At 35.3% G+C, this 23,182-nt stretch overlaps 1 protein-coding gene across 1 annotated transcript in view; it reads right to left on the bottom strand.

Moving 5' to 3' along the window:
• The window catches only part of LOC124354691 (A disintegrin and metalloproteinase with thrombospondin motifs adt-1-like), a 58,604-nt gene that overhangs the window by 15,465 nt on the left and 19,957 nt on the right, over positions 1-23,182 (bottom strand). The window contains exons 2-4 of the mRNA XM_046805331.1: positions 14,879-14,939; positions 1,411-1,688; positions 962-1,312 (exon numbers count right to left, since the gene is read on the bottom strand). Coding sequence (XP_046661287.1) covers positions 962-1,312; positions 1,411-1,688; positions 14,879-14,939 — 690 coding nt within the window. The remainder of the gene's footprint in view (positions 1-961; positions 1,313-1,410; positions 1,689-14,878; positions 14,940-23,182) is intronic.

The raw sequence follows: 23,182 nt of genomic DNA on the forward strand, positions 1-23,182 counted from the left end.
ATATGTTATCATCAGATGATCAATGAATTCAGAACTGAACAGTTGATGTGTCTAAATTTTTCAAACATTGTATACTAAATCATTGAGTTAAAAAACCTATTAAAGTTATTTAAATACCCTTACAGTTAGTTTTGAGGAAGCCATTACAACAAATCCAAAAGCGAGAGCCAGTTTTCATAGAATAAAACAGTTGTTCATGAAATCGATCTCCAAGACATTAATTGTCTACCACTGTAGCTGTTCAACGCTATTGTATTCTGTTACCTCTTTGGCTGATGCTGGTACAAATAATGTTTGTTGTTTGACGGTTGATTTTAAAGTGTGTCAATCTAAAAAGATCTGTTTGTGGAAACATTTATTTTCTTGGTATATTTGAACCCTTTCACTGCCATCTCATTTCGATCTCCCTCACAACTAACGTTGCTGAGTATCTATACCTTTCTTAGGTTCCATACCATGACTGTCACTAGGTAATTCCACCAACTATTGTTATTTCTTATGCGGACAAAAATAATCTCACTTGCACAAATTTAAACTTGATGAAGTATATAGCATTGACAGTGAAACGACGTTCTGCGACCGACCTGTAGGTTGCGGACTACGTGGGTAATTTTATAATGTCTTATGTTTTTTTGCCAATAGTAATGGCAGACAAAATAAAAATCTTGGATGTAAGACTTTTATTAAATTTAATTTGAGTGATTATTAAATCTAAGAGGAAATTGGGGACAAACCACTCTGACGAATGCTACGTAGGTATATATCACTTAACTATGTTTGTTATGTTATCAATGCAAATACTGATATCTTATATCGTACTAAAGTTGTAATTATATTATATAACCATTAATCGATTAATTAATTTTGAATAATTATCATACGGCATTTGGTGTTAAAGTTAAAAGTAAAGTGTTGTGATTTATTGCTCGATAGTAGTTATGTGTATCTGTGTGTCGCTTACCGCATTAACCAAAGCAAGGACGAAGCGCACGACTTCTCTCTCGGTGTCCACTGGGAAATTATTAGACATGAGGTGGAACATGTCACTGTCGACGAAGACGGCGGTCTCCACATGAACGGGCCCCCCGACGGATCTCCTCAGTCTCCAGGTATCTGAGCTCGGTGAGTCGGCCTCGGCTCGCACTCCGCAGACAGAAGTATTATCCACCGTGGAGCTCGTGTTATCGGCGTGCAAGTGGCTCAGGTGTTTCCGCACTATAATGTGAGGGGGGTCTGACGATCTCTTGCTGAATCTCTTTGGCAGTGGGTTTATTACATAGTACTCGTCACCGGGAGGTTTGATCAGACCCCTCTGGAATTAAAGAGCCATGAAAAATACAGATTCTGAAGGGCTAAGCGTAAGTTTGGAAATGTAACTTAACAACGGTTATCGAGAAGTATCCAACTCACCACCCCTCCACAGACGCTGATAGCTGCCCGGTTCTCCCCTTTACTGACGAAGTAACAGTCCCGTTCCACGAGGTCGAGGGACAGCGGCTCCGAGTGACCCTCGCGGCGACTGAGCAGCACGAACCTCGGGTCCAACAGGTCCGCGCTGGGACTCAGCTGGAGGGTGAAGTTGCGGGCAAGTTTGGGCGCCTCCAACACCAGTGTCTGTGCAGGGTCAGAGGACCGCCGCTTCCTCTCTGACTGTTGCAGCACCGGCTGCAGCACATCATAGGCCAACACTGTAAGATACCGTATCAGTTAAAATGTGTTCCCTAGATAACTATTTCATATAATGGCCATTTTGTCTTGAAGTAAAATTAAGTATTTTTATTACTATGTCTTGTATATTTGGCATTACGTGTAAGGATTTTAAGACAAAAAAAATAGTATTTAAAAATGAACAATACAGTGATAGTGTTAACTTGTTGGATTTGACCGTACAATAACGTTGTACTATTATTAATATTCTTCTCTCCGAGGCAAAAAGCATCCTGCAGGAGAAAATTAGATTGGAATATTATTTTAAATGTAAAAACATGTTAAAGCTTTTTTTGACATATAACGTATACGATAGATTGGTTGGATATTGCTTGAAGAGATTTAGCATAATTCATTATTAATACTACCAGGAAATTGAAATAAGTATTATCCTTTAAGAATTATTCATTTACATAAAACCATTATTTAAACTTGTTGATATTCTTTATAGTTAAGAGAGCTAACTACGCAACAATTCACACACTTAAAAACAATTGAATAATGTTAACATTTACTTCATTTGGTATCTAAAGACATGATTTTTAAGTTTTCAGTCCGTAATCATAATTGCCGCCTATGTATTGACAAAATTCTAGAGTTTGTGCATTATTAATTTCAGTTTAGTAAATTTATAATGAACTTACAGAAACACCCACTAGATTACGGCTGTATTCACAATAACACTGAAGTGTCTTTAACGAATTATATTACTACATATCACTATCAATCTGTAAAAACTGTTGCCATATACAGCCGGTGTCATGACTAACGTTTGAGTTTTCCGGTTTACATTCCGTAAAAAATTTTATTCATACCAATGGATTTCATCAATTTTACAAAAATATTACAAAGTACAAGGACTACCTAAAGATGGTTCTAACACAAACCTGACTATAAATAAAACATACTTGACTATGATTAAGAAAATAACACATCTACAATACAATAACAGCAATACAAATCTAATTAATAACAAGATGTAAAAATCACAATAATAAGAAAAAGTAGTGCAGATTGTTTTTTAAGGACTATTTAGGCTTACTAAAGAAGTCCAAGTTGGTGGCTGCTTCACTTAGAATTAGTTGAGAAAGACCGCTATGGGGAGTAGATGGTGGGAAGATACCGTCTTTACCATGATATTAGATATTGTTCCTCTCTTTTAAGTAAAATTAACACTACCAAATAGTCCTCCTAGACAGTCCAGAAGGTGATAGACCACATTGAAGAGGGTTACAAGAAGCGTCTTTAATTAAATATATTACTAAACACATTAGAAACTGGCGTCTTAGCTGCAATAGCGCAAGATGGAACATGACCTCCACCTCTTCCACAGAATTGGTTCAAAAGGTATAGCCAGTCTGATCGCCAGCTTTCTGATGAACCTCTCATGGGTCCTTCGCAGATTTTTAACATCGTTGAGTTGGTAGGGGGGACCAAATAACGGACTTGTACTCCAAGATTTGTACAAAAACGCACAAAGATTTGTACGAAATAACGTACAAGCGATTTGTACAAAACAAAAATTGGTTGAGGTGAACTGAAGTCTCTAGTGGACCTGAAGATGAATCCCAGAAGTGAGTTGGCCCGAGCAGTGACATATTGAATATGCTCAAAGGGAGTTAATGATAGTGTCATAATCATATCTATAGACTTTCAACTATCGTAGGTGGTTATATTAGTGCCACGTTTAAAAGAGATCATGACACATTTCCACTCGTTGAGATCCATAGCATTTTCAATTCACTAAATACTGACATTGTTAACCCTCCGAGTGGCGGTACTTTTTTTCTTCGACATTTTTACTGAGTTTGTATGTTCGCAAAAGAAAATTTATATAAAATACTGTAAATGATATAAGTATGACATATCATATATCAAATTAAACTCCAGAACACACAATATAATGGTAGTAATATGAAACACTTACCTTGGATAGGTGTGAAAAACCAATGGGTTAAATTCCAAAAGTAAAACAAATCTTTCGTTTTTATATTAGGCTGAATAAATGTTACTGAATTTAATTTTTTAACACAAATCCAAAATAGCCATTATGTTTAAATTTTAATTCTGAACAAAAATATATATGGTTTATACGTATTATTCCTAAAAAACGCATTAATTGCTGATAGAAAGTTGTATGTACACATGTTTTTTACTGGATTTTAGTCAGTATCAGAGTCAACCTCATTCTTCCTCTTTCTTCCAAGTGAGGAAAACACTCCCTATGAACCCCACAATTACAAGCTGGGCACCAGAAGTGACTTTTGTCCTTTTTTGGGGTGTCCGCACACTGCACAAAGTCTTTCACTACGGCCTGGTAAATGAGCAATCCGTTGAGGAAGATCTCCACTTGGTCCAGGAGGTGGACGAACTGGTTGTAAGGGTTCCAATAGTGCCATTACAACCTCAGAGATATATTCTCTTGTAGGAACGAGAGAAACATTTGTCAGTGTTCTTAGAGTAGAGAATATAAGAGTTTAGAAGACGTAAGTCGAGAATATTTGTAAAGAGTCTTTTCCAGTATTGTGTAGTAGGCCTAGATCAAGAAACATGATAGATGGAATTGTCAGTTGTGTCTACACCTCCTATGTAGAGATTGTACTTGTTAATTACTAGTGGTTTTACAGAATTGATCCCTTTTCTGCTCCATACATTTACATTTTCTGCATGATAAGCGGTTGAGAGCAAGTAGACGTTTTTGCCCTTAGATTTTTTTTGAATCCTACTATTAATGTTCTATTTTTTCTAAAGCAGGGCCTCTCTCCTTTGTTTAATTTGTGTCCTACAAGGCATTTTGAAAAGTTTTGGAATTTTTGTTGACTGTACCCATCATAAATGTTTTTTTGCCAATAAGGCGTCTGCTAGATCAGGTTTTATTTAGAAGTTGTCTGTGAAAATGTGATATCCTTTGTTCAGCAACTGACTTTTCTCTAAAATTTCTAGGAACTACTTTGTGAACAAACGGTTCAGACCTGTGTTCTAGATAGTCGTTACCTGTGTAGAGCTCTACGTGTACTACATAACTAGTCTGACTTTCACACGCTTCAAACTTTTTTATTCCAAACTGTTTGTTTCTTATTGGGTATATACTGAATAAAAGTACTTTTTTATTCCAAACGGTTTGTTTCTTATTGGGTATATACTGAATAAAAGTACTTTTTTTATTCCAAACTGTTTGTTTCTTATTGGGTATATACTGAATAAAAGTATTTTTTTATTCCAAACTGTTTATGTTTCTTATTGGGTATATACTGAATAAAAGTACCTTTTTATTCCCAACTGTTTGTTTCTTATTCGGCATATACTGAATAAAAGTACATCTGTTTTTCATCCCAACCAAACTTTCATCAGTGCTGATGTTTTGTGTTGGGTTGAAGTGGGTTTTGGAAACAAGATTGAAGTGGTCCAGTAAGAATCTTATCTTTATGCCCAGGCTGCCCTCGACGTACACTTGGTTCAGAAGTTAGATATAGAGCTGCACTTATAGCCTAATACCTCTTCAGGGACATAGTGTTTAGGAAGAATGGTGTTCTTAAATTCGACCTTGTGGACCAATAACCTACTATAGGCTATTTTTATTAGCAACCAATCAGGCAAGCACGTAGTCATGTAGGCTGTGGTGTGTTAGGCCTAGAATCATTTATACTCTAATTCCACTATTTTCTTCATCTGAAGAATCAATTCATCTAGGTTAGAATGATAAACCTCATCGCTTCTTAACGAGAATTCTTCTAGGCTCACATCATGCGGGAAATTTTCGGCTTCTGGCACTCACATCACTAAATTGATCATCAGCTAAAAGTTCTCTGATATCACTAGGTGGCAAATCAGTGTCCATTTTGGTAGTAAAGTCAAGTACGCAATAAAACGCAAAACAGAAACAAAACAGGACATGTTCATCAGCAACGGTTTTCTGGCATTGTCATTGTCGGTCATTGGGGTTTAAAATACAATTGTTATGAATAAACTATAAGGCCAGTATACCTAAATACTATATAAAATTAAAGGTTGGAATCTGGATCAGCAATGAGGCCGTTTCTCCATAGCACTCCAGCTTGGCAATCAGGGTGTTGTGATTGACCCTGTCGAAAACTTTTGAGAGGTCTAAGGAGAGGTAGTCGACCTGGCACGACTCAACAATTATTGACGACGTGGTATATTCATGGAATTCAAGGAGGTTCATCACAGTTGAGCGAGAGCGTAAAAAATGCTGTTCTGAAGAAATAAACTAGCGGAGGTGAAAATACAAATGGTCAAGAAAATTCATAAGAAAACTTATAAAATTTGGCAATCGCAGATTTCATTTCAATCCGTCGATAATTCCTGACACCGGTAAGGCCTCCCGACTTGAAGATGGGGAAGACAAATCCTCGCCTCAGGAGAGAAGGAACAGCACCAATAGTCAGAAAATTCGAAAACAAGATGAAAAGATGAGAGGCACAGTAGTTCAAGTCAAGAGGTGGGATTTCATCGAATCCTGCTCCCTTGTTTGGATCAAGTGCATCCAAAGTGAAAGTTGGTTAACTTTGAGTGGTCTCTCTTTACCATATTACTCTCTTAAGGTTTTAATGTTGTCTAGAGTAAATGGTGGGTGAAAATTTGAGAACATGTTAGTGACCAAATCCAAATTATATTTCATCTGAGTTTCGAGATCGCCATTCGAGGATTCTTTCAAATTGTACACCATAACATCCTTAGAATGACGAGTGTGTTCATCAATTCTGCTATGGTTTCCTCGCTTTTAAGAGTTCTGGCATCGTAACTAATGGCTCCAATTTTAACTTTTAACTTGACAATGTTAACACTGCTAACACGAGGTTAAAGGGCAGAGAGACAACTTTTAATTGTAGCCATCTCATCCTTAATGACTGCCAACATTATTTTAAATAACATAAATCTTACTTGGCTATCTAGAAGCAGCTCGAGTATACCAGAACCTTAGACATTTATGATAAGAATGTTTCCAATATCCAGAATATAATCAGACATACACACACACACACACACACACACACACACACACACACACACACACACACACACACACACACACACACACACACACACACACACACACACACACACACACACACACACACACGTATATATAATTTGTTCATATAAATTACGCATTAAGAACACATATAAATTAAGGATATTCATGATAATACGTTTCATATAGCTGTCGCAATTCTCATCGCGTACTTTAGAGATATTGATACTGGCAGTTTCCAGAATTTACGGACAAATAAGAGCGTATATAATATTTATTTATGTACTGTAATTTGGAGAATATTATAATTGCCTTTTTCGAAATGAAAGTTTCTTTTAATGTTTGATGTAGCGCAGTTAAGCCAAACTATAATCTGGATCTTCGGAATACACCAGACTTACAGACTGCGTAGGAGGTTTCGCTCCATAGTAGACATCATCCTGACCCGAAAAACAACGTCCAGTGAACCGATGTTTATTTAGCTTCATACAAGTTAAACATATTAGCAAGTCTAAAGTTAAACATATGAAATTCCACTGTAGGAGTACCCTACAAATCAACGTTAAAAACGAAACAATTTATACTTATATAAAAGTGACAAAATCTATTTGAGTTATTGTATCAATAAAGTCAACCCATACCTATAAAGTGATGGATTACATGATTTAGATAAAATAGTTTACTATTGAATTTATAAAAAAATTATAAAAACAATATTTTAAAGATATATATGGTGGAAGGAAAGAATTACGCTTTTTTAGACATTACAATATTTATTGTAATTACCGGTAAGTTCAGGACAATTAACAGCACGCTGGGTCTCATTTAGGAATCTCTTGCGGTCACAGACACCTTGATACCCAAAATTATCCGAGAGCAAAACGTAGCTTATTTTGAAACGTATGTGAATAAAAGAAAAAGAAAGAAAAATATCATCTTAAGTTGTTAAAAACAATAAATTTTAGAATGGTCCAGTCTACAACTCAATTGTAATACAAAACTGTTGATGCCTATTGCGTCAAATATCTCCTAAATATAGATTTTTTGTTTGCTTTACGGGCTTATTTTGCAACTGCATATGATAAAAATGGCAATTTATGATCTGATAAACTGGATTGAAATGCACATGTCTGGATTGTAGCAAAATTTGTTATAATATTATCAGTTCTGGTTGAAGTCTATTTCGTCATTCTTGTGGGCTCTATAAAGCGTTTTTGTAGACTAAAAGTTTTAATTACATTTTTTAAATCAGCGGATTATTTTAAATAAAATATTTATTTTTAAATTTTTACTAAAAATGTTAGCGTATCTTCCTTTTTTATTAATTTGCGTTAACAACTGTTCGAATTTCTGTTCAAGGATACAATATAATAAACTGTTCATTTCAATGTCTGAATATTCAAAAGTATTTTCCGAGCACTATATATATATATATATATTTTGGAAAAGATATATTTTACCATGACTTCTAAAAAATGGCAATACCATCCGCAAGTTGCGTCACGTCGTTGGGTACGTGAATATACAGGCACCAACGTGTACTCTGACAAAGTGTTCAGTATTTTACCACTTTCATCACTAGTCCATGTCTCTTGGAGACACATATGGACGATGTCGCATTAATAAAATAAAAATGGTTAATTCGGTTATTTTTTGCCAGTAGTTTACTAGAAGTGGCTTTGCAAAACGCTCAGACTAAAGAATGGACTACAGTAGAAGACAATTGCTAAACACTAGAGAAAAATCGCAGACTCGTGATATCTTAAACTTATGACCTGCCTCTACATTAGCAACACATTCACTTCCGGTCCCTGCTGGTGTTCGTGCCTGTGCCGACAATAACCACAGTTATGGGACGGACAACGCACTTGTTATCAGATAAAAGTAACACTAGTCCGTGGCGCACGGACCGGAAACTGAAAGTGCGCAAACGGAAAGTAACATTCCTTGTTGTTCAATTAAAGTTAATTAATAGCGGTACGGCTACAGCTTACCTTTCTCTAGAAATAACAGTGAACAGATTAAATGTCTTAGGACCTTGGAGCCGTGTATTGCCAAGGAGATTACATTTTCAGTAACGAACTCAACAAACTATTATTCATATCTTCGATGTTCGACCACTCTCTGCCAATTAGTTCAAGGGAGAGGCACGTCACTCCCCTCATGGGGACTAAAGCCTATACAAAAGTGGATGCTAAAACCTTTTGAACTGCAGCTTCTTGGTTTAGACAATATTTACAACATATAAACGAATATGAAACTCGTCATAAATATGCGATAATACACTAGAATACATGTATACAAAAATATCATATTATGTTTGAAATTTACTGTTTCAAATTTAATTGTATCTAGTCATAAATACAAAATATGGTATATTAAAAAAGTAATATGTTATGAATTAAAAAATAAGAAAGAGGTAGGCTTTAACTAATTATTAAATTTTAAGTATTTATTGTTATAACTGGTACATAATTGAAAATTTATTTTTACACCGGTCAAAACACTAATTAAAAAATCCTTTTCTAACCTAATGGGTCAGATGATTTTGTTTATCTTTTACTTATTAGTTCATAAAATCATTCTTTAACCTTTGTTAGAATTGCACGAAATAGAAATTACACTGTTTTTTAAAGCCAACTGCAGAAACCCCATACCCACAATAAGAACTCGCTAACAATATCAACGCTCGTTGTACCTTATTGCTTACTACTGGGTAGTGGACAGTGAATACTCGATGCTTCATCAAAATTCAAACAAAGACAGATCGGGACCTAAGTTTTAAATACGATTCTTCAGAAGTGTCAATAATATATTCTGCTTTCTTCTTCGTGAAGTTTAATGTTCATAGGTTTATTTACTTATTGTGCTAATTTAATATCGTATTTCGGGGAGCATTTTTCAAAGTGAAGCTGAAATTTAGATATGTAATTGTAATATATATGTAATTGATGAGGAACTTGTCAGTTTATCTTTTACCATCAATTTATTATCATGCAGTAATCTGTGAAAAGAAGGAAATATTGTATTATAACTGTTATCAATTGACAACTTCTGTACTAGAAGCTCACAAACACGTTGCATCAGATCCGGTGTTGACTTCGCTATAAGAGATGCTGATGTCTGACACTCTTAGAGGCCATGTGCTCTCTTTAGCAATGAGAAAGCCATTTTACCTTATAGTGGAATAACTGTGGCGTGCACTTTTGAAACCCTAGGAATTTTAAAAACTATTGGATAGACGTGTTCTACTTTATGAATAAATCAGAAGATTTGTAATTTATAGCCATGGAAGTAACTGAATTGCCTAGTATCGTCACCTGTTTACACACTTACATTAATAGAGAGGCTAGTTGAATAAAGGCACAAAATTAAACAAAGATAAAGAAGTTTTAGAACAGGGAGATAAGGAATAAATCACCTACTAGTTCTTAAAGGATGTAACATGACTGGGTAACATTGTAGATGTTCAGACACCACAGCGAAGACACATTAACAATATTATTAGATTAAAACAACGATAAACCACAGAGATGTACGAGAATATCGTGAGCCTTGGGTGAGGGCAGGTGAGTCTCCCAGGTCAATGTCGGTGTGAAGGCCTCTGAACTCCGGCACGACGATCTCCGCCTCCTGCACACCTAGGAAGTCTTACTGCATCTTCGTACTTTACTAATCAAGTTTTCAAACAATATTTCTCTGCACTGAAATTTTAATTGAAAACACAACATGACTATTACAGTCATATACTTTGTGACCACCAGTGATAATAAATACGAGTATCAGCATGAATTGAAACGTGCTAAAACGTGTATTGACTCAGTTTGTATTTTGATTTATAGGTCCTAACGCAATTCTGAAAACTGACTTAATAAACAATTCTTAATAAGGGCCAGCTTATAAATAATTGGAAAGAATCCACAAATTAAAGCTTAACACATTGACTGCAATGAATAGCGAGGTATATTATCAGGTTGTCTCATTAAGGTGGTTCGTACTGCGACGAATTAGTTAATATGATGGTTCATATGATGGTGATTTGACAATGTTTAATTGTCCCATTTCCTTCCTCCTCCTTAATTTCGTGAAAGGGTGAAAATCTAAACACGCTTTAGTTGCCTAATGACTACCCTAATGATATCAATTTTTGATTATATAAAATGTTGATAATTTATTTCCATCCTGTACAGATGCATAACCATGTTACTCTGTTTATAAAAGTTATTGACTTTCGTATAAAAATATTACAGAGCAACAGAAAAAGAGTGGAGTTGTAAACTGGTGAGTATACGAGTAACAATAATAATGCTGGGACGGACTATAATATTTTTGGCGAAATCCGAGTATCCGCACCGAAAAAAATACCAAATATAACAACCGTATGGCTTTTAAATTAAAAAATATTGTGTTAGAATGTATCATCTCCACTTAAATTTCCCCCGTTTTGTCCCAATAAAACACAGTTGCTATGTTGAGTTAGAGATTGAATGGACAGTTTCCGTAAGTAATGGGAACTTATCCACCAGAATTTACTACTGGTGTTTCCAGTTATTAAGATATAATATTAATTATGAAATTTATCTTATTCTGGTGTAGTGTACAATTATACGCAGATAACATAATCATTGTAAGAATTGTAATAGGTTTTGTTAAATAAGGATGAAACAACATTTTAAAACTAACTACTAGCTCATTAAAACTAAATTTATCTGATTAAGTATACCTGGGAAATACCAATGAAAAATACAATTTAAAAAAAATTGTATTGATTTATTTATATATTATTTGTCTGGAAAAAAAATTTTAAATTGCTGCATGACATGAACATTGTCATTCCAAATATGTATTTTTGTTATAGTCCTTACCTTTATTACTAATAATTGATTAAATTCAGCATCTGAAGAAAGTGACCGATACAAAAACGACTATGTGGAACGTTTGCACTATAATATTTAGAAAATAATTTCAGTAGGCCTAAAAATCTCGTTTCAGAACATAATAACTTATTGATGCAAAATAAATGAATTTCATCTCTTAAGTAATTTATAGTATGATTTTGTCAATAATTTGATTATTGCGAAACCAAAAGGCATTAGACGTATAGTGGAGTAAAGTAACGTTCTCATAACACTATGGAAAGTGGAGCGATAGTCTTGTGTTGAGGAAACTCGTCCACGCAATATTATTTTCACATGAGAACCAACTAAAAGGAAAGACAGATCCATTGTTCCTTGAGTACTTTTAGTGGTCACTCAGCTGTACAATCACATCATGCAGATCATATTTTTATGATAAGAAAAAAGAAAGTGACTCGATCTGTTGAGGGCTACTGTCCAACCAACCGTTAAAGTCTCTAACTCAGAATCTGTCTGAAATTGAATATCTGAATCTAAAGCGGTAAGTCATACGACATTTTAAATTATAATTTGTATTTCCAAGATAAAATTAATTATGTCAGTTAGTTTTATTTTACTGAGATACATGTAGGGATATTATAATATTCTTTGTGTAAAGTTCGTTATTGACGATGGAAGGTTTGAACAAATAATATGATTATGAAGATTTACCATCGTTATATGTTTTGTACATTTTGTAACATATATCAATGGCAAATGTTAGAAATCATATTCGTTTCTTTTTACTTGCGACAGTTTTGTTACAGCCTATATTATTCTAAAATATTTTATAACATTTTTAAAGGACAGGCCTACCCCATTTTAAGTTTCATTCTGCCCGTCCCGATAGACTACTGGCCAAAATTATTATTACGAGATTATATTTGTAGTTGCAAAAGGATCTCTCGTTGGATATTTCAAATATCTAAGGAGACGTTAGTTGACTCTGTAACAAGCCAAACTGTTTAGAGACTGTTAGCCCATTGGCTTCAACAAATATTTAGAGAGATCGAACTAACGGTGTGGTTTGTCTATAGTTTTTGTACTCTATGATAATTGACAGAAATACTTATCTTCAAACCTTATATTGTCACAGTCTACTAGACCCGAAACTGAGATATCCAATGAAGACAACGTCAGATTGACAAGATGTCTTAACCATCGCCTAAGATTTGTTATAGATATCGGAATAAATGTCCATAATCTCTTCAACCCATTCTATCTCACTTCAAAGATCCAGAAGCTTTAAAGAGTGTGGTGTGATTGAAAAGTTTTGGTGGAGTGCATATTACGGGTACTAATGAAACCTTTGCTGAGTTTTTAAGCTAATTGTTGTAGTAAAGGATATAAAATGTATTATCTTATATTAAGTATATATAATATACGTTCGTATAAAGAGATTTTCTATCTATATTTTTGTTCCATCGATTAACAATATTCTTAAAATAATGAAATACAATATAGACTATGCTTATATACATATTGTTACTTTCCACGGAGCCCTGTAGTATACTCTTGGACGCAAAGCTAAGTAAGTTTGCATATTAGTAAAAGCTATGCAGGCTAAAAAATATTTTGTTTTACCAAAGGCCCAATAAAATAAAAACCCATATCATGGAGTAAAAGTAAACATATGTACGACTGTGTAAAAAGTGTTATTTAGTTTTGAAAACAGGACATTGTTTGAACGTGTTACATGTTTTGTAGGTAAACATATCCGGTATTGCGCATAAAAAACACAGTCGCCCACATCGACTGGTAATTCTGGCCTTTATATAAGAAGGGAAAGGGTTACCAGTGAACAGATCGGGATCTTAACGGAATGCGTTTAATACAATATGATCTCGTAATCACAACTTTTACCCAAACGTCCATGTCTTTTGAGTCTCGATTTAACATAAATGTTTATATATCCAAGATCAGTTGATCTATGAAGTACGTGCAAATGTACATGAAGGCCATTTGATACACGATTACAGCAAGTCCGGGGTCAATGTCGTGTGGATGATGATTACATCGTACATTATAATGCACCAACTTCACCCTCACCTCAATGTTGTCATAGCCATGAATTTGAAGTTATGAATAATATTCTTCATAGACGCAAAATCAGTCGTGGCCTACCAGCAACCCTGTACATACTAGTGAATACGTAGGCCGAAGGGTGGAGGTCCGCATGATGCTTGATGTTAGGGAGTCAATGTCGTGCAGCAATGGTCACATATGTGTGACATGACGATGTCTTAAGAACCACTTTCATACATAACTCAATGTCGTCTCGGTCCGTGATCTCAACTACAGGACGTGCCAATGGCAACACCGGCGATGTATGCAGAAAATTACTGGATAAGAAAATAACAAAGAATAAAACGCAACAGGTAACGGCACTAATGGTGCTGCAGTTCATATTAAAAATATGACAAAATCAGGAATATAACTAACGTACTGTGCGTTCACAAAAGTGCTAATAAATACAATAAACCAATCAATTAAATGCATGTTTTTTCTTCTCCACTGTATAAAAACTTCCTTAATGGTTTTATAATATATCCCGAGTGAATTGACCAAAATAGAAAGTAGAATCTACTGCTTTTACCGAATGGGAAAAAGAATGCCAATGTGCCAGAGATAAAAGTCTAGTGGTCTAGAAAGGGGATTGAAGCGTGTAAAGTGGAAGTGGTGAAAGGTGAAGCTGATCTAATTGTTACACCGAGGAGGTGATTTGATAGAGAGAATTCAACAATACAAGCTACGCTGTTTGGTTTCAGATTGAATAATAGTATTGTATGTGCTAACTGAGGTAGTTTAAGTTATATAGGCAACATATCCAGAACTAATTGAAAGACGATAATTCGTTAGCTTTGTAATATATCTAGCTCTACAAAGCTGTCGTGTGGATGGTGGTTACAATCGTATATTATAATGCCTTACAATCATCTTCACCCTTACCTCAATGCTGTCATAGCAATTTATTTACCTCCGGATATGAATCTTGGTACTTCTGATGTTTCAGCTGAACTAAAAAGAAAACTATTTATCTTTAAGCTTTAGTAGATAAACACCAAGATGTCTTGTAAAAACGTGATTACTCTGTAAAGCTACATGAACACTTTAAGTTACATCCAACTTTCATTTACAAACCACCTCAAAATCCATTGAAACCACCCGGTCATATATAGGCCTTGAATAAGAATGAAAAACGTTTTTAAGAAAGCTCCATGAACTGGTCACATATGTTCCTGGCAATAAAGTTTTCCATTTCTAGATGTATCCTAAAACTAACCTGTTTCCTCTCGACCTACAAGAGCCACCCATTCTTGAGCTGTCAGCTGCTGCCTCAGGTCCTGCAAACAGTTTCACAATATTCATAAATTCAATATGGCCACTCTTTTATTTACCCTTTTCTGAAACAAAGGAAACAGATAAATCTTTTAAATCAGTTTAACCCTTTAGCCACTATGAGCAACAACGTCTTATTTCTTCTTTTAAAATGAATTAAAGAGGTTTTATTGCATATCATTGGTTTCACAGCTAATTAAGTGACATAGTCAACTCTCGGTATTCGTAACTCAAACGCATGAGCTCATCTTTAATCTATGAATAAAGGTTGCAAAAGCATGAAACAAAATAATTTCACAACCGAAGTTTGCCTCTTATTTGCAATATTAGCTAACAAAGTCTTCCAACAAGATAAACTTATTAACAAATTAGTAAACTACTTGGAATATCACATATTGTACTGTTATTTAGATGTTTTTATATAATAGATATTTTCGCAACCCTGTTACTCGTTACTGGTTAATATAAGTTACATCCCATGTTCTTGGAACTACATTCTTGGCGCATTAATAACCTAATTGGTACGCGTATTAATTTGTACTCTCGTGAACTTTGTAGCTGCCGTTCCTGCTTCTAAGTAACATCTCGCGCGCTATGTTAGCGAGTTCAACCGAGTCTCTGATTTAACTTCGAGTCTCTGATTTCAACTTCGAGTGCTTCCAGCATTTATGTTTAGATATCTATTTAACTAATCTTCACTTTTTCCGACCACAGCTGCAATGTCGAGCTAAGATGCTAACGCCCGCGCTTGTGAGTCGACATCAACGTGAAGATAAGTCAATTTTTAAAGTTTAAATAATTATTAAGTTCGTACGTAAAATTCCCATAGAACATTGGAACCATTAGGCCCACACCCATTATATCATTTAGTTCATTATCACTCTATTTGGCAGCAACGTGGCAATACATTATTTTATTTTTAGCATCTAGAAGTAGTGCTTTTATGTTTATATGCCACAATTAAACATATAAGTAAACTTTGAAAATCGAGTATTCATTACTACAACCTCAGCGGTATCCAAACCTTATGTGTTTCATCCATTCGGTACAAGTATAACGTTGATCTGATTGTGTGGTGAAGGAGATTGAATTGTTTGAGTGAAAAAGAAAGATCTGACTACTAGCAACATTGGATTATCAATGCGTCACAAGGATAAAGTCTAGCCTGTGGTTGGGAATGGTTCCGTTGCCAGTTGGCTAGCATTAGTTTTAGTAACAGTTACACCTAGCGCGGCTGTGGTGGTGATCCCGTTCTCATGTCAATCTGGTGATCCGCCGCTGCACCTCCTGACCCGGTTACAGACATACCGCCAATTACACAGCGACGGTGTAACCTAACAATGCCGTAATGCTTGTAATCTGGCTGCAGGAAAGAGTGATCCACTTCCGGCTTCCATAATGACCAACAGTTAGTTCAGATGCGAGGTGGTGTGGTTCAACATCCATCCATCCACCTTCAACAATTTGCGTGACAAATTCAACTCTCAGTAATCGAGTCTCAAATCATCAAATCGTTTACAAGATTTTTTTACTCCTTTCATCTACTAGATTAATCTAAAATAGTTAAACGAGATAGTTTTATGACAGAATGTTACGTCTTCAAGTTGAAGAGTAATAGCATTCCAATATATTGAAGGTAATTGTATCGTAGAGGTCTTAAGTTATGCTGCTGGAACTCTGTTTACGTTCTTTTCTTTTTTTGTAACATTTGTCTGGTTTGGATTGGATACACACATTATATCTTGTGAGAATTTACCTTGGTACACCTTTTATTTGTTACATTTAGTCAAAGCGTCATCTTGCATTTCGGCGACCCTCAAATAATCAGTTATCCGTTTTAGAAACGTAATTTTATTTTTGTAGCATGCAAATTATACAATGGAGTCAGTAACAGTCGTTAGCCTTTAAATTAAGTAGTTAGTAATGTGCATTAAACAAAGAAAACAAAACATTTTGTGACATTTAATCTATTAATTGAACTCACTTGTCTACATTAATTACCTTGAAAGTCTCATACACATATTTAAGCATGTTGCCACTTCTTTTTGTAAGTCATGTCTACTGGACCTCATTGAAGAATTAGTCTATACCATTAACGTTTACAAAAAAAAACTCGCAATAAAATTATTAAAAATTCAAACTGTGTAGAATGCCCTTGTAATTTGAGTAATCTAAAGGAAGTCTTGTGCTGTCGAGTGAAGCGTGAGAATTCAGAAGGCCGGCTTGCACATCAGTGCACAGATAGGACGGCTAAAAGTATCAGCTTCCCATTTTAAGCCAAGGTTATGGATTAAGAAATACCGATGTAGAAACCCCCCACATATTATTAGAGAGAAGCCCGTAATAAGCGGTTCCTTTTGAGACTATTTAATAAAAATAATATAGAAAAAATTGTATTATTAACAAATTTTAAATTAGTTAAATGAATTTGGTACCGTTTACATATAAAAAAACATGTTTTAACGAATAGCAATAATAATTCATTGTAATAAATAAATAAGTGACATAAATATATACTGACAAAAAAGATTTTAAATAGCAAACAAATTTATTTGCTAGTACAATTCGTCTCTTAATTTACCAATTGCCAGCTTTAGACGTTTGATACTTCAAAGTAAGTACTTTTCGTACCGCCATTATGAATGAACGATGAGAGTGATTAGTGAAATGTTAGAATATTTAAAGCCTATAGGTTAGTAATAATATAGCTAAGCTAACATAGATGAACTTTATAGAAAGTGTTATTAATAAATATTCCAATAAGCAATGGCAAGAAGGAAGACCGTTGGAATCGTATGTGAAATCTCAATCACGCAGAGTCTTGCCTTGGATATACTCTTAAACTACTGAAATCTAGTTTCAATCTCATTACCATCCAAGAATAATCTCTTCACAAACTCCACCACAAATGGTAGTAATATGGCATATCCGAATTGTTTTCAAATTCCACTTCCAAGTACTCTAGAATCCTCCAGGACCACACATTAGTCCTAGTCTAAATAGTCACACGATCTTGTCAAAGGGTACAACTAATCGGCACTGAATTAGTTCCCTCCATTTCGCACCAGAAGAACTATTTACTCCTCACGGCTGAAAATAACCTATACAAAAAATTAATCTCGTTCAACTAAATTTTTCAGTTTTACTAAAGAGATCTTAATTTGTAAGACGTGAATGTGAATGATCTGCTGCATGATGCATTTATTTAATTTTGGTTTTATTTCAATTTTTAATTTGTATTTATTACATTCTGTTTTTTTGTTCACAATAATATATCAATTCGATGTATCAAGAGTGACTACCAAAAGATCACCAATTAAGGCTACTATTGTTGGAATGATTGAAAAGCCGTACTTCTAATAGCGGATCAATACCACTGATTTTGTACTGTATTTATCCTTCTTCAATTTAGTTCTATAAATTAGAAAAATTATATTACATTTTGTACAATGATGAATCAAGTAATATATTATGTCTGCCATGAAAGGAAGGAATGATTCAGAATGTATTGTACAAGAGGGGATTACAGAACATACTTAAATAATCCCTATGGATTTATAGTTTACTGTCTTTGATCAGCATACACTAAGTACTGGTAAATATATTGACACGCAAAAATTTACATTTCCGTTATGTTTCAACTATTACTTTTCAAACTAATTGGTTATACAATTGAGGATGTGATTTATCCCTTATTTCATCTACCCGAAAGACACCTTTAGGGGGAGATTTTTTAGTTTCATCATGTAAACAATCCGGTTGTTTCGCATATCGGCTTCGAGCAGTTGTATACCGGAAAGTGTCAGTCAGAATAGATCGTTTCTACTACACTGAGTTAACAAAATAAGGAAAACTACCGTATCTCCTTTTCCTACTTTTTTGTCACTATGGCGTTCTAGTATCTTATCGAATAGAATAATGGGAGGGTCGGTGCAGTGCAAGAAGGGTAGTTAGTATTGATGGACGCTCAGGCCAAGGCAAGATATGATCTACGACAACTTCGATTCAAAGGTAGAAAGGTCCTTAACTATCTGTTGTAAAAGAATAGTCTATAGATGAATATTGTTGATTCGAAATGATGTGAATTTTTTGATCATGAGCAGAATAAAATGTTTTTTTATAAGATAAGTCGAAAACCACAACATTAATTCTGTTAATAGACCCACTGCAGTTATAAAACATAGAAGTCGTTGTAAAACGTTTAAACTGTTTACAGTGGACAACTTGACGTCGGTTCCTTGTACGTTTCAGGTACGATGTTCCTTTCTTCGTTACAAGTCCCCTGGAAGTTGGAGTGAGGACATCACTTACGAAAGTGGAATAACCGGTTTTTAATTATTTCCAGCCAAGAACAATAAACTGTATCTTCTAGTTGTCTGTTTGGTCCGTTTCTCGAACACCAATGTCATCCTAAAACTTAGGAATCTACTTTGGCCTTGTTGGTGCTTCGTAAATATATCCGATTATCCACCAGGTAAGTATTTCATGTCACTTCAAACGAAGTAAATGTATGTTGTTTATCAGATAATTGAGCCAGAAACATAGTAACTACTGAATTGTGTAGTAGATGTTCGTCTGGCATCCAAATATGAAGGCCTCTTGGTTATAAGACAACTTTGAAGTTAACAAGACATCCTTTAAATGTAAAATTTTGGACTTGACTATTAGGTGCTTGCTTAAAAACACAGTACAAACCCAAAAATATATAATTATACACAAAAAGTGCCTTTGTCGTACTGAGTCCCAAGTCTCAGGCAATAAGAAACGGTAACTAATTTTTACAATTTATTTGACAGGGCATCTTTTAGTGATGCAATTCTTTGGCTAATCCACTTCAGCCTATATTTTCTCACTCATTACGCCCATTACTTCGTCCTTGCCAGTCAAGTTAAGGGTACAGTCAGTTGATTTTAAATTTATTTGGTACTAGCAGTTACCCGAGGCTTCGCACGCAATATCATAGGCTTTGCACGTGTTTGAACACTGCTGGTTTAAGAGAATTATATACTTCCGACGCCAATATTGAGTTTATCTTGTTGCCACGATCAAGAAAATCTGGCAAAAAGTATATATTTATGGCCGTTGTAATTTGTTCCGTTGTTGATTTTGTCTTGTTTCCCGCTCAGTAAAATACATATACTCGTACATCCACATTTCTAAGAAGTCAACGTCTGTCAAAAGGCAACTAAGATAGGTTAAAAAATCAGTCTTTAAATTTATAGTAAAAGTTAGATAGTAATATTGGCTTCCACATATCTAATACTTAATATTTGCTAAAAGTGTACAATCGAAAGTGTAATTTTCGTATCTGGATTGTTTTACTCTATGCTCAACAGCTGTTGTATTGTAGAAAAATTTGAAATGTTGTTACCATCAAGCTTGCTTTATGCTTTCACACTATAAATGTAAACAAATTGAATATTGTGGTTAAACCAATTAAACATATGGTCGTGCTGTAATAAAACAATATTTACGGAACAGTTTATTATATTTAACAGGCTTTTTCAATTAATATTTCGTCACTTTAGAAGACCAATATGTGCTTTTTCTCTACTATAAAGACCAGTGAGACGGAATCTGGAGGGAATTTCGAAATAAGAATATACCTATATCCATATCAGGACCACATTACATTTCATTTCCTTATGATTAATCTGTAATAATAATAATAATGACATGAGCTATGGACTTAAAAATTTGCATTGAACCACAGCGAAGCCTGTTACGAGACACATATTTGTACATCAGCCATCAATAACTATCAAATGTACCGGTATTGACTTTTTCGAAACTTGGAAATATCACAAATACTAACAGAACTTATGCTCATTTAAACAGATTGCTTTACCTAATCGGATTGGAATATTATGTTACACTCCTTATTCATTGTAAAATAAATAATTACAGGTGAAATTAGAAAAGAAATCAGCCAAATTTAAGATTTGAAATCTAAGCAATATAAAATTTGAAATTACTGTAATAAAACACACAATCTTTTCGTCAACCCTAACTTCAAACTATTTGCACTAACGAAATCATCTACTTTGATAAAGACACTGTTGACAGATTTTATTCAACAATTATTACAAGCGGTATAAGTAGAACAAGAGCAGACCAGGACAGTAAATCCAATCACTAGAGAATTTGAAGATATTTTAGCTTAGGGCTGCTAGAATTAAAATTAAATCCTCCTGGGTCAACTACGATCCACTAATTTCTTGGAAGACATGGTTTCTTTCAACGTTGTCCAGATTATTGAATAAATTGATAATAAATAATATTGAACAAATATAATATATAATATATATTATAATATTATATATTATATTATATTATATTATTAGTGCCTACCAGTAGACTTCAAAAGACAGGAATCCACATTGTTGGACTAATTGGATTGGCATTGCTTGTTTGGGATAACAATAATTAGTAATAAAAATAACGTAGATTATACTTTATAAAATCGTATAGAAAATAATTATAATGCTCGAATTTTGTATACCGACTGGTCATCATTGAGTTATATAGATATAGTAGTATTTGAAATATATTTTAAAAGACAGGCTCTAGAAGACATTTACGTGCCTGTGATGGCAAATTTTCAAACGATTTGAATCTATGATTATTTTGTCTAACTTGTTTCTTTGTCTATGGTATAATATACTGTTGATGGATGTTAGTATCTAGTGTTAAGTGAATCCTGGATAAATTTGTTAATGGTTTCAAAAATATATAAACCATACATAACATTCGATACTCTCTGGAATCTCGCCCACTCAAACTTAATATTATTTCTAAATGACCTAATAGTTTACTCATCGTACATTCCTATTTGCCCTAAAATACGAGCTAGCCTTCATATATGTCACTTTGTCAACATCCCAAATCAATGTATACGCGATGTATTTTCTGCTGATTCGCCTCAATAATAATGAAGGATGTAACCGTAACTATAATGTCTACTGTAGTGTTCAATGTATGGAGTGATGAACTCGACCACGAGCCGCGACAATGAAGGGCGGGCCGGGCGGGGTTACATCACCGGCCACCGGCCAGAATTCCTCCGTGCCCCGTGCTCTTGCTCTCCCACACCATTTACGTGGTCGGAACACGACCTCATGACATTGCGGGCAGAGTTACATCACCGGTCACCGTCCAGGATTCTTCCGTGCCCCGTGCTCTTGCTCTCCCACACCATTTACGTGGTCGGAACACGACCTCATGACATTGCGGGCAGAGTTACATCACCGGTCACCGTCCAGGATTCTTCCGTGCCCCGTGCTCTTGCTCTCCCGCACCATTTACGTGGTCGGAACACGACCTCATGACATTGCGAGCAGGGTTACATCACCGGTCAACGGTCAGTATCCTTCCGTGCCCCGTGCTCTTGCTCTCCCACATTATTTACGTGGTCGGAACACGACCTCATGACATTGCGAGCAGGGTTACATCACCGGTCACTGTTCAGGATTCTTCCGTGCCCCGTGCTCTTACTCTCCCGCACCATTTACGTGGTCGGAACACGACCTCATGACATTGCGAGCAGGGTTACATCACCGGTCAACGGTCAGTATCCTTCCGTGCCCCGTGCTCTTGCTCTCCCACATTATTTACGTGGTCGGAACACGACCTCATGACATTGCGAGCAGGGTTACATCACCGGTCACTGTTCAGGATTCTTCCGTGCCCCGTGCTCTTACTCTCCTACACCATTTACGTGGTCGGAACACGACCTCATGACATTGCGGGCAGGGTTACATCACCGATCACTGTCCAGGATTCTTCCGTGCCCCGTGCTCTTGCTCTCCCACACCATTTACGTGGTCGGAACACGACCTCATGGCATTGCGGGCAGGGTTACATCACCGGTTACCGTCCAGGATTCTTCCGTGCCCCGTGCTCTTGCTCTCCCACACCATTTACGTGGTCGGAACACAACCTCATGACATTGCGGGCAGAGTTACATCACCGGTCACCGTCCAGTATTCTTCCGTGCCCCGTGCTCTTGCTCTCCCACACCATTTACGTGGTCGGAACACGACCTCATGACATTGGTGTAATATATTTTTAAATGTGTCTTCTATACCTCGTCGTCCGTAACCTTTTAAATTAGTAAATGATTGGTTAAAACTCATTTAGATTTTTTTTGCAAAACAATAAATTACGGACAAATTTACTTTGGTTTCCGATTACGATTCTCTTGATACTAATGCAATGTTTGTTTGTAATGTGCGATGAGATTTACTTT

This window comes from Homalodisca vitripennis, chromosome 2 (assembly GCF_021130785.1).
Source record: "Homalodisca vitripennis isolate AUS2020 chromosome 2, UT_GWSS_2.1, whole genome shotgun sequence".
Lineage (NCBI taxonomy): Eukaryota > Metazoa > Arthropoda > Insecta > Hemiptera > Cicadellidae > Homalodisca > Homalodisca vitripennis.